The sequence below is a fragment of the Tamandua tetradactyla genome, chromosome 2 (assembly GCF_023851605.1).
Source record: "Tamandua tetradactyla isolate mTamTet1 chromosome 2, mTamTet1.pri, whole genome shotgun sequence".
Classification (NCBI taxonomy): domain Eukaryota; kingdom Metazoa; phylum Chordata; class Mammalia; order Pilosa; family Myrmecophagidae; genus Tamandua; species Tamandua tetradactyla.
In genome coordinates, this window is record NC_135328.1 from 77,556,125 (window position 1) to 77,569,375 (window position 13,251).

Genomic DNA, 13,251 nt, shown 5'->3' on the forward strand with positions numbered 1-13,251 from the left:
GACCAATGGAAGAGATTTTTATTGTGGCCAAAACTTAAATTGTTTGTAGCATACTATCTAATTTAACCTTTCTGGTCAGTTTATTTTAAACAACCTAATTACATAGAACCTAGACTAGGGAATGAGATCTTGTTATTCTCAACAGGTTATTCTAATACCAATACATTCAAGAGTATTATGGGTAGAAAATTTTTTTAAAAGTATCTGCAAAGTCCCTTGAAGGACTGGAGAAAAAAAATGTGGAACTATTAAACTTCCCTACCTGATATTCTCTCAAGAATTAAGGACTCCCAATTTAATAAGCCAAGCCCTTGATCTTGAGGCTAATTATAAATAGGTTAGCTTTGCTATTATAGTAATACGTTTCATAAAAGCAAGCCTCGGAACACCCAAAACATCCCACAGCCCCATAACCCCTTATTACTTATTTATTTGCCTTTTTTTTTTCTTTTACTCACCTGTTCATATACTGGATAAATGGAATTAACAGTCACAAAGTTTTCATTATCATACAGACACACCTTAAAACCTCTATAGTTATTCAATCGTCTTCAAGAATCAAGGCTATTAGATTACAGTTCAATAGTTGCAGGTATTTTCTTCTAGCTACTCCAATACAAGAAAAACTGAAAAGGGATATCTGTATACTGCATAAGAATAACCTCCAGAATGAACTCTTGACTCTATTTGAAATCTTTTCAGCCATTGAAACTTTATTCTGTTTCATTTCTCATCCTCCTTTTGGTCCAGAAGGCTTTCTCACTCCCACATTGCCAGAGCCAGGCTTATCCATGGGAGGGTACTCCATGTGCCAGGGATATTTACAACCCTGGAAGTCATGTCCCATGTAGGGGGGAAAGCAGTAAGCTTACCTGCGGAGTTGACTTAGAGAGAGAGAGAGGCCACATCTGAGCGACAAAAGAGGTTCTCTAGGGGTGAGTCTTAGGCATAATTGTAAGCAGACTTAGCTTCTCCTCTGCAGGAATAAGTTTTATAAGGACAAACCCCAAGACTGAGGACCTGGCCCATCCAACTGGCAGTACCTAGTGCTTGCAAGAATATCAGGAATTCCCCAGGTGGAAGTTTAATATTTCTACTTTTTTCCCCCAGTCACTCAAGGGGGCTTTGCAAATACTTTTTTATCTCCTGCCCAGATTACTCTGGGATATATTGGGGCATCACACCACCCTGTACAAACCAACAAGATTCTCACTCCCTAATCAAGGTTCCATGTAATTATGATGTTCAAATAAGCTGAGCATACAAGTTAAATTAGATACTGTACTACCAAAAATTTCAATTTTGCACCAACTAAACATCTCTTCCTTTCATCTCACACAGAAGTTGAAGTTTTAATATACAGTAAATATCATCCTTTACCCAGATCAGTTTCAATTATATCTCTAACTGAAGTCTGAACCCTTTACTTTTTCAGTGTTTTTAACAGTTGCTCTATAGGGCAATGCTGACTTTAGTAGCTGCAGAGCTCTAGCTCCTAGTGTCACATGTCGCACAAATACCTGAGTTCCAGGGAATGATCAGGTTATAAACAAAGAGTTCAGCATCTCAGAATTTAGAAAAAAACAATTACAACTCCAGAATAGCTGTGACAGCTGAAAGAGCTTACAATCTAGGAACCTTTACAATAGGCCCCAACCTGATAACCTGTGCTCTCAAATTCAATTCTCAGAGCTTGCACGTTATAGTTAGTCCATATTAGTGAGGTGTTATAATATTTGTCTTTTTGTTCCTGGCTTATTTCACTCAACATGCAGTCCTCAAAGTTCATAGTTTGCATGCCTCACAGCTTCATTCCTTCTTGCGCTGCTCAGTATTCCATTATGCGTACACACCACAGTTCGCCCTTCATTCCTCCGTCAGGGACCCTTAGGCCACATTTTTCTACTGAAAATCACCAGTACTACTGGGCCCGTTCTTGAGGGTGTTCTGCTTTGTTTGCTTTTTGTATTATTGGAATATATATATACATATCACATACCATAAAATTCACCCAGCTCAGAGGTTTTAGTGCATTCGCAGGGTTGTTCAATCATCGCTACATCTCTAATTTTATAACATTTTACATACTATAAAGAAACCCTGTACTCACTAGCAGTAAATCCCCTTTCCCTCTCCTCACCTCTACCTTCCATACCCTACATGTGCACACACACACACACACACAGACACACTCACACACACATACTTTCCCTTGCACCCCAGACCCAAGCAACGAGGTTGTTGAGGTTTTTAAAATTACAAGTGCTGGACCGCCAGCATCAAAATCCCTGCAAAGCTAACCATCTGTATTTTCGATTAGCTTCCTTATGTGATTCTGAGGTGACCCCAGGTAAGATCCACCGCACCAGGTGCATACTAAAAACTCAATCAATACTTCTGAGAGCGAAGATAGTGAGTGAGTGGTCAGACTCAGCGTTGATAAGAACCCTTCCAGCTCTAACAAGTGATGACCTGGAAGTTGACTTTTTAAATGTTATTATAATTACTATTATTTACTCAATTATCTATTTTTCTATGGAAAAGGACTCACTGCCAGAATTATTCTTCTAGAACCAACTTCAGCCTGTCTCTGAAATGGGTCTCTTTCTTCCCAAGTCCTTGAAGGCTACTCAGAGGCTGCTCAAGTAGAAAAGAGCTGACGGGATCCTTCAGCAGTCAGCCAGAAGTGCAAACACCTCTTCAGTTGCTCAGGCCTTTGGCCCTGTCTATTTATTGCTGACAAATAAAGCAAACCCCAGAGGCACAGCAACTGGTCAGAAATGTATACCATCTCGCAAAACAAGAGAGAGAAACTGAGCACAGTACACAGAGCAATTATCACCCAAAGTAAGACAAACCTTCAGTATCAACAATGATGAGAAAGTCATGAGACTAAAATGTAGTTTAAAAGTGTGTGCATTTGGCAATGTGACTATGTGATGGTGAAAACCTTGTGTCTGATGCTCCTTTTATCTACCTTGTCAACAGATGAGTAGAACATATGGAATAAAAATAAATAATAGGGGGAACAAATGTTAAAATAAATTTAGTTTGAAATGCTGGTGATCAATGAAAGGGAGGGGTAAGGGGTATGGTATGTATACATTTTTTTCTGTTTTCGTTTTATTTCTTTTCTGAATAGATGCAAATGTTCCAAGAAATGAGCATGATGATGAATATGCAACTATGTGACGATATCATGAATTACTGATTCACATTCCATAGAACTGAATGATCAAAATAGGAATGTTTGCGTTTGTTTGGTGTTTTTGTGGTATTTTAAAAAATGTTTAAATTAAAAAAAAAAAGTGTGTGCATTCGGGGCATGCAATGGTGGCACAGTGGCAGAGTTCTCACCTGTCATGCCAGGGTTTGATTCCCAGTGCCTGCTCATGTATTAAAAAATAAAAAAATGAGTGCAAAGAAAGAGAGGTGCTTTCAAAGACTATTAAAATAGGGGCAAAGGTTAGATGTATCTTAGTTGAGGCTAGAAGACAACAACTGTGTGTGCACACAAGTGCTAAAATCAAATGTTTCTGGATACCAACCTGAGCTCTTGAGTATACAACTTCCCACAGGAAAACACTTATGCAAATAACAGATAGTAAAGGCCTTACCTAACAGATTGGAAATTAGAAATAAAACCTCAAGAACGTGTCATAATCAACCATATTTCACACGAAGTTTCCTTACATAAAGAAATTCATTTCCCCACTCCCTTCCCCTTTTCCCTCCTGTGTGTGCGCGAAAGAAATAACCGCTAGAGGGCTTCCCTTTTCCCTTTCCTCTTGTCCTGTGAGCGAGCAGGTTCTCCTTTCTGTAGAATTAAGTCTGGGCAGCTCGTCCTGGGCGCTAGCCAGGTCCATGAGCTGCTCCTGCTGAGCCGGCTTCTGCTCATCAGGGTGTACGGCACCCAGAAGCCAACTGAAAACGAGGTTAACACTGTGAACCAAACCACGGAACCTGCATTCCATGCCACAGTCAGGAGCTCACTCTCCATGAAGTGTTACATTTCTCTCCACACTCGAGAGCAGTAAGGGGAACCTGGAGCTGGTATGCTGCCCTGGCAGGGACGGCCGGAGGGGCAGGCAGGGACACCGGCACCCACCTCTTCAGCTCTGCAACGAGGAGTGCAGTGCAGGGAACCCCCAGCGTCATCAGAGAGATGTTGTTGATGGCGGGCTTGACAAATGCCAGGCACGTTGTAACTGCAGACAGGACGCAGACTGCTGCCTTGAACCTGCCCCTGCAGCAGAGAAAGCAAAACCAAATCCATTAGCAAAGGTGCTTTTGCTTGTTTGTTTAACAGTGGCAAGGTACAGTCCCCTCCAGTGGGAGGGCAAGCTGAAAAGAAATTCTTCACTTGGTATCAAGAGTTTTAAACACTTCATACTCACTGGTTCAGTAACTCTACTTCTAAGAATTTATCCTTAGGGAATAATCAGAGATTTTTCAAAAAATATTGAATCGCAAGAATGGTCATCCCAGTATCATTTATAATACTGTAAAACTAGAATTCACCCAAGTTTCTGAGGGTGCGCTATGGATAATTGTTTGTTTTCTTAGTGCTGCTTTTCTGTATTTTTTTCAGACGGTCTACAGCAGGGGTTGGCAAATTCTTTCTGTAAAGGGCAGATAGTAAATATTTTAGATTTTGTGGGTCATCCAGTCTCCAGCACAGCTACTCAGCCCTGCCACTGCAGCCACAGGCCATCAGTAAATGAATGGGTGCGGGTGTGTGCTAATAAAACTCTATTTACCAAAGAAGTCATGGACCCCAAGGGGCCCACAACACACTGGGTGCCAAACCCTGTCTACAGGGTGAACATATATGACTTTTAAAAGAAAAACAAAGGCCATTTAAAAACCAAAACGCTTCCTAGTTAAAAACAAAAAAATCAATGTCATGCATCTGGCATAAAAACAAACAAGCCCAAGAAAAAATTCTAATAGTGCCTACATTTACTGGCAATGGTAGTATCCAGTATGCACTGTTGACAAGTCCTTGATATGACAAACCTTACAGAAAAAACTCATACTACCCTCACACCCTTCAGTGGAGCTGGTTTGGCAGAAAGGGCCAGAAGTGGCGACGTGACCCTGGACACATTTCTTCTTTTCTCACTGGGTTTTCCTTTCCTTATCTCTAAAATAAAAATGCTGCACTAGATGCTCTTGAAGGCCTTAATTATGACTTAAATTTATAAGCACATAATTTTCCTGAAGCTTCTCTTTAGGACAATTTACTTTGGCCAAGAGCCCTGGAACAACTCATAGTTAGGAAACCAATTTAAATGAAACCCTATTATAAAGAAATCAAAGTGCACTGAACTGTCAAAATACAAATCTCTCTCTTAAATAGGAAAACCATTTATCATCAAGGGACAGGAAATCATTGATCAAGCTGCCAATTTTTTAACTGGAATGAAGAAGAATTGTAACCCTGAACCTTGGCCTGAGGAAAAAATAATAAAAAGATATATATACATATAAGCAAAGACCTAGGCAGCAAATCCTCAGAAGTGTGTTTTCTCCCAGCCTTGGCTGGCATTCTTAAACTACCGAATAAAAGCATGCGTGTTCCAGCCTAAGGGGACAGCCCGTGGCTCCTCTACCCTGTCCTGGGCATGGGTCCAGCAGAGCTCATGGTAACTCTTCCAGTGGGTTTGAAGGGTGAGACCCCAGGCGTGCCTGGCATTTTTTTAGATTGGCTAAAAAGATAACTGGGAGTAATACAGAGAAGATAGGATTTAACAAATGAATATGAATGCTGAATCATTAAATTGATATCTCTTTTAGTCTCCAGTATCTTAGAGCAGCTAGAAGGAAAAAACTAAAATTGTGAAACTGTAACCCATGTCAAACTCTGAAATATGTTCTACAACTAATTGTGGTGCTATGCTTTGAAATTTATAGCTTTTTTGTATATATGTTGTTTTTCACAAAAAAAAAAGGAAAAAAAAGTTGATTGTGATGATAAAAAAAATATTTAAGCCCTCTAGCCTTCTATATTCTGGAGCAGCTAGAAGGAACAATCTGAGAGGATCATATGTTAGCCCATGACAAACTCTGGGATCTGTCCTGTAACTACTCGTTGAAGAACGCTTTAAGCTATTCTTTTATTTCTTTGCTTTGTATATGTTATACAATACAAAAAAAAAATTTTTTTTTAAAAAGATAATTGGAAACATCCAAATTGTATCATCTCACCCTACCCCATGGTTTGGGACTTGAGCAAACATTAGAGAGAGCTACAGAACGATGGAAAGCACGGGTATTTGAGCTGTACCGACAAGCATTGAAAATCCTGCCTCACCACTTCGTAGCTGCAAGACTCTTACCAAGTAACCCCCCCTACAAGCCTCAGGTTCCCCATTGCAAAATTAACGCACCCTGACTCAAGAGTTCTTGTAGGCATTAAAACACTTAACTCAGGGCCACGGTGGCTCAGCAGGCAAGAATGCTTGCTTGCCATGCCAGAGGACCCGGGTTCGATTCCTGGTGCCTGCCCATGTAAAAAAAAAAAAGCACTTAACTCAGTGCTTGGCACATTTAATGTGCTAACAAACTCTGTTATTACTGTTATCGTTAGCATCATTTTGAGAATAAATGTGATTTTAAATAATATTATTATTGACAATGACATCACACTCTCAGGGAAAATCTCACCGCTCCATATAGTACTGTCAAATAGTTCAAAGACAGCAAACTTGATGAACAAGCTTTCTTAAAGGGGACCATCCACAGACACCTCCCGCAGATCCGGTACAGAGGGTATGGGGGAATGTGCTTCAAGCAGGCAGCTCAGTCAACGAGGACAATCCATGAACACACAATTCTGCAACTGGCCGGCAGAAAGCCAGACAGCTCAGCAGACCCCAGAGTCACCAGAGGCCCTTGGTACAAAAAAGCTAGAAATATCTAGGAGCAATGTACTCAGACAAGGCATGCTCTAAACAGTGATAACAGGCAGCAACTTTCCAGCACATCATGGGACACAAGCTCCAAGAGCCCTCAGCACCCCTTCTTCCTGTGTTCTCTAAACCAAAATCTAGCAACCCAATACTGCTGTCATCACATTATTCTAATCAAGTTATTACTGTTGTTATCAATAACTACCCTTTAAAGCAGTGGTTTTCAGTTCTATCAGACCCTATGTCCTTTTTTTTCATATCAAATATTTGGTAATAACCCTTTTACTATTCTGAAATGCAAATGAATTTATAGATGATAAAACCTCTCTTCGTGTGACCACCAAAAGTATGTCCACAAGTTCTCCAAATGTCCCTAAAGGAATGGAAATGTCCCTGGTTAAGATCCACCACTTTTAACTACCTTTTGGGACTAAAAGAGCATCTCTTCAGAATAACCGGTGCCTGATATTCAGAGAATTCCCACCTTCGATCATGGACAGGATCTCAGAGAACTAGCTGGCTCTCTCATTTTATAAGTAAGGAACTAAGGCCCAGAGAGTCTACGATTCTGGCCGCACGTGATTCAGCAAGTTCATGGGAAAACAGGCCTGGCCGACCCCAGCCTGCTCCCTGGCCATTCAGGATTCACTTCATTCTCGACACCAAAAAAGGAACTGATTATAAATCAAGGGCTGTCCCTAGATTCTATAGAGACAAAATCGTAAAAAGCACAGCATAATAACTATTCCCGAAGAACTGAATAACAATTAGCTTAAGATAGCTCTTTGTATTTATTTCCTCAAACAAAAATATCTAAGCATCATTAGTAAGCATCATCAGCTGAGTGTATGTCCTGGAGATTCTTAGGCCATTCTAGACAAGGTGACATGAAGCCCCCTTTTTTTTTTTACCCAATTACATTTACATAATGAACTTTAATAATTTCCCCACTGTCCTGGAATCCTCATCCTCAAATCCCCCCTAATCAATCATAGTAACTGCTGGCACTTATGAGTCCATACTATGTACAAGGTACTGTCCTATTCACTTGATATGATTTTCTTTTATTCTAATTTTATAAGGTAAATATCTTTATCATCTCCATTTTTCAGATAAGAAAATGGGGTCCCAGTGCTTTAAAAAAAAAAAGCTTGGTGTTCAAACCAATGCCACTTAGCTACATACTCTTCTGCTGCTTCTCCAAAAATCTCACATGGGAACTACTCTTTAATATGTCTTCAGAAATATCCCATCAAAGCCTAAATCACACACACACAAAGGTGATAAATAGTAGCTACCTGGTGAGTTCAGGGAGCTAAATCAGGTGATCCCTGGGAACAGACAAATCCTGGCTTCACCTGAATTCTTTAGTCCGCCTACCACTTCTACCGCAGAACTACCCGCTGTCCCCACGTCGTGGGTGGCAAAGCCCACACCGGGGTTGGTTTTCCTGCCCTCCCTGTCACTGGAAATTTGAAGATGTGCAAGTAGAGTTATGTTCTTATTTACGGTGGCCTCTTATTCCCATTAACATGCACCTTGTGTTTTCTTTGTTCATAAAAATTTTCAATGCCCATCCTCTCCTTCAATTCACATGCATTTCTCAGAAACGCTCGGCAAAAGTCTCCTTCCTGTGCCACGGGCACACACGAGGCCTGACTGAGTGCCCCTCGGGGTATGCTTCAGGGCACGTCTCAAGCATTACTCACCTCATTTTACACATAGGAAAACAGAGAGTTTAAGAGTTAAGAGAAGTCACACAGCAAGCAGAGAAGCTGGGATTCAGGGAGTCTCCAAAGCCGGGGTGCTTACATACATAACGACTCCTTCAGAGCACTCACCCCAGGCCAGGACAGAACAGCCACCTCTTTCTCAAGAAATGCCACAGGGGGCTAGAAAAGTCCCAGATGGCCACGGGCGTGTGGGCCTCACTATATGTTTGCATCATTAAAGATGGTAAGCTTTAATTACTACAGCTATCGCCCCCATTTTCTTCTCTCCCACTCGTAACATTCCCCAACTCCCATCTCCAAGAAATAAGAAAAGAAAAAGGTTCTTTATAATGAACATATTAAAAACTGTCACTTGAATTTCAACCCAGGCCTCTAGGGCCATGAACAAATGACACCTGTATTCCTATTTTTTTCAACTTCTTACTCAGATCTGAGAGAAAAGTGGTTTCTCAGAACCTAATATACACACAGGCTCAAGGACAGGGCAGGGGACAACTGATGGGCCTTGTGAGACAATAAGAAAAGCCAAAAGGTAAATGGCTTGGTTTTTGTGTAGAGCTGAAAACAGCAAAACCACGCCCTTGTCCTGCCTGCCCCACCTCACGGGATCCCTGGTCATCTCCTGTCACTCTCCAAAGCTGAACCAGGAAACAAAACAAGACTGCAATCTGGGACAGTCCAAACCAAACTGGCTACATTTTTTCCCTTTTAATATGTACTTTTTTTTTTTAGAGAAGTTGTGAGCCAACAGAAAAGTCATGCATGAAATACAAGGTTCCCATACAACACCCCATTATTAACACCTTGCATTGGGGTGGTACATTTGTTACATCGATGAAAGTACATTTTTATAGCTATACAATTAACTATAGTCTATTGTTTATTTTAGGATTCACTGTTTGTGTTGTACAGTCCCACAGATCGTTTTTAAATCTTACTCTAGTATCATATGTACAACATAAAATATTAAAGCACTCCACAGGAGTAGAGGGCGACGAGGAGCTGGAGAGCCATGTTTCATCTGAGACCAGAAATGCCTTCCTTTCACTGCTACTTGTAAACAGCTAGAGCGCTCTCAAATTCTCTCTCATTTTTTGATAAACATTCTTAAGGTTCTTATCTGCTAGATTGTACTCAGAGATGACACTCTTTAATTCAAATCCTGCTTTCCAAGATGAAAACTGTCCAACTACTCAATTTGCAGCACATTTTCTCCCTACTCATTTAAAAACAAAATTTTATTATTCTGGGACTCAGCATCAAGGGACTGAGAAAACGTTCTCAACCCAAAGGGGGAAGAGAGAAATGAGACAAAATGAAGTGTCAGTGGCTGAGAGATTCCAAACACAGTCGACAGGTTATCCTGGAGGTTATTCTTACGCATTAAATAGATATCCCCTTTTCAGTTTAAGATGTACTAGAGAGGCTAGAGGGAAGTGCCTGAAACTGTAGAGCTGTGTTCCAGCAGCCATGTTCCTTGAAGATGACTGTATAATGATGTAGCTTTCACAGTGTGACTGTGTGATTGTGAAAACCTTGTGTCTGATGTTCCTTTTATCCACACTATGGACAGATGAGTAAAACGTATGGATTAAAAATAAGTAAATAATAGGGGAACAAATGTTAAAATAAATTGAGTAGATTTGAAATGCTAGTGATCAATGAAAGGAAGTGGTAAGGGGTATAGAAAAAAATAGGGGAACAAAGGTTAAAATACATTGGGTAGATGGAAATACTAGCAGTCAATGAGAGGGAGGGGTAAGGGGTACAGTATGTATGAGTTTTTTCTTTTTATATCTTTTTCTGGAATGATACAAATGTTCTAAGAAATGATCATGGTGATAAATATACAACTATGTGATGATATTGTGAGTCACTGATTATATACTAAGAATGGAATGTTCATATGTTAAGAATGTTTGTGTTTATATGTTGTTATGTTTTGTCAAAAAAAATTTACGTGCTAACACTGTAAATGTAATTAACAACACTGAATTATATATCTGAATGTGGTTAAAGGGGGAAATTTTAGGTTATTTATATGTTACTAAAATGAAATTTAAAAAAAATCAACACATGCTCTTTGAAAAAAAATTTCAAAGACCAGATTAAAGGTAAAAGGGGAATTTCTCTCTGCCACTCCAATTCTTAAGAGCAGCCAATGACAGTAGTTTGGTGTCCTCATTCTTCCAGGCATTTTTATGCATAAACAAAAACATATACTTAAAAGAGAGTTCAGTTAATCCATTCTAAAATTAGGATATTACATACACAATTCTGCAATGTGCTTTTTGCAAGCAGCATTTTTCTCAAAAACTCCTCCACCTCAGCCCTTGGAAACTATCCTTAACTCTTGAACAGCTGCAGGGCTCCTGCTCCTTTTCTCCTGGGTACACACAGCTTGTTTTTTTTTCTTCTGAATACTTCACTTTTTTATTTTATTGAGGTAACATACAGACAACACAAAATTTACCACTTAACCATTTTTAAGTACGTATGTCAATGGCATTAATTATGTCCACAATGTTGTGCTGTCATCACCACCATCCATTAACAGACTTCTTCATGACCTCAAAGAGAAATTCCATTCCTATTAAACAATAACTCCCAATGCTCCCCTCCCAGCCCCTGAAAACCTCTAACATTCTATGTTTCTTTGAAATTTTCTTATTCAAAGTATTTCATGTAAGTAGAATCCTACAATATTTGTCCTTTTGTGTCTGGCTTATTTCATTTAACATAATGTCTTCAAGATTCAGTCATGTAATAGAATGTATAAGAGCTGCAGTCCTGTTTTAGGGCTGAATAATATTCCTCTTTTATATACATTACATTTTGTTTATCCATCTCTTGATGGACACTTGGGTTGTTTGCACATTTTGGCTATTGCGAATAATCCTGCTATGAACACTAGTATATAAGTATTTATTTAAGTTCCTGTTCTTAATTTTTATGGGTATATACCTAGAAATGGGATTGATGGGTCATGTGACAATTCTACGTTTAACCTTTCTGAGGAAATGCCAAACTGTTTTCCAGAATGGCTGTACTATTTTACATTCCCACTAACAAAGTAGGATGGTTCCAATTTCTCTACATCCTTGTCTAACACTTATTTTCTTTTTTTTCTTAGTAACAGCCATCCTGTGGGTATGAAGTGGTATCTCATTGTGGTTCTGATTTGCATTTCCCTAATGACTAATGATGCGGAGTTATCTTTTCATGTGCTTACTGGCCATTTGTATATCTTCTTTGGAGAAGTGACTATTCAAGTCCTTCGCCCATTTTAAAAATTGGATTGGTTTTCCTTTAGTTGTTGAGTTGTAGTAGTTTTTTACATATGCTGGATCCTGGACCCTTATCACATAAATGATTTGAAACTATTTTCTCCCATTCTGTGGGTGGTCATGGTCAGCTTTTGAGTCCATATTCTTCGACTATGCATCCACACATAACTTCTGACAGAACTCAGCGTCCTGTGGGGAAATATGTAGGTAATATGCTCCAGGAATATTTCTCCTATTTATTAGGCTGACTCTTCTTTGTTTTTTAAGACACTACTGGCAAAACTCACTGTTTCTTTTGGGTCAGGAGGTACCCATATTAGTAGCCACAACAATCAAAAGAGAATGGCCATTCCAAACTAAACACCTGCATTCAGCCTCCACCCCATCCCCCCCCTCCTCCCTCATGCTTCTCCTTCTCAGCATGGCACTACCAGGTTCAGACCAAAGACTGTGGGGTTAGCCCCCCCCACCCCGATGCCACTCACTTTCTCACATCCCTCATCTGGTCCATCAGTAAACATTATTGATAATGTCTTCAAAATTAACCCGAATTCATCCCCCTCTACTACTATGACTTTTGCCTAAGCATCATCATCTCTTGTTTGGATTATTACTACAATAGTCTCCTTGTGGCCATTGCTTCCCCTCTTGCCCCTTATAGCCCATTAAGTACAAAAGTCATAGTACAAGTCAGATCACTTCAACCCCTGCCCAAATTCACCAAACACTTTCCACAACATTAGGAGTAAACTTCTAAACTCTCACTTTGATTTACAGAGCCCTACACAGTGACCTCTGCCTTCCCTTTCCTTCCTCCTCTCCCAAGAGTCACCCAGTGCTCATGTGTTTTAGCTACACAAGTCTCCTTGCTATGCCTGAAACATGCCTATGCATTTGGACCTCAGGGCCTTTGTACCTGCCCGGCCTAGATTGCCCTTCCACAAAATATTCATAGGACTCATCCCCTGACTTCATTCAGATCTCTATTCAAATGCCACCTCTTCCGAAAGGCTTTCCTTGACCAAGCCCTCTAAGCTGGCACCCTGGATCACCACCATTTCTTTACATGCTTCATTCTTTATCATATCACTTATCAGTACTTAGCATTATGTTATTTATTTGTTTGTTTGTTGATTTAAGTCCCCCTAATTTCAATGTGAGTTCACTGAGGGCAAGGAGGGAGTCTGCTGTTTTGTTTATTGCTATATCACAATGCCTAGGAAAATGCACAGAAAAAAGTTAAGTTTTCAAACAAAAATACTTACTAGATGAAGTAATAACTAAATAAGCTTAACACAATGGATGTTAAAATGTGCC

The 13,251-nt window shown here is 39.9% G+C and overlaps 1 protein-coding gene across 6 annotated transcripts in view; it reads right to left on the reverse strand.

The window, feature by feature from the left end:
- ACER2 (alkaline ceramidase 2) overlaps positions 1–13,251 on the reverse strand; it is a 42,815-nt gene that overhangs the window by 19,453 nt on the left and 10,111 nt on the right. For all 6 annotated transcript variants that reach the window (XM_077148068.1, XM_077148062.1, XM_077148065.1 and 3 more), the window contains one exon: positions 4,109–4,246. In XM_077148068.1, the coding sequence (XP_077004183.1) occupies positions 4,109–4,246 (138 nt within the window). The remainder of the gene's footprint in view (positions 1–4,108; positions 4,247–13,251) is intronic.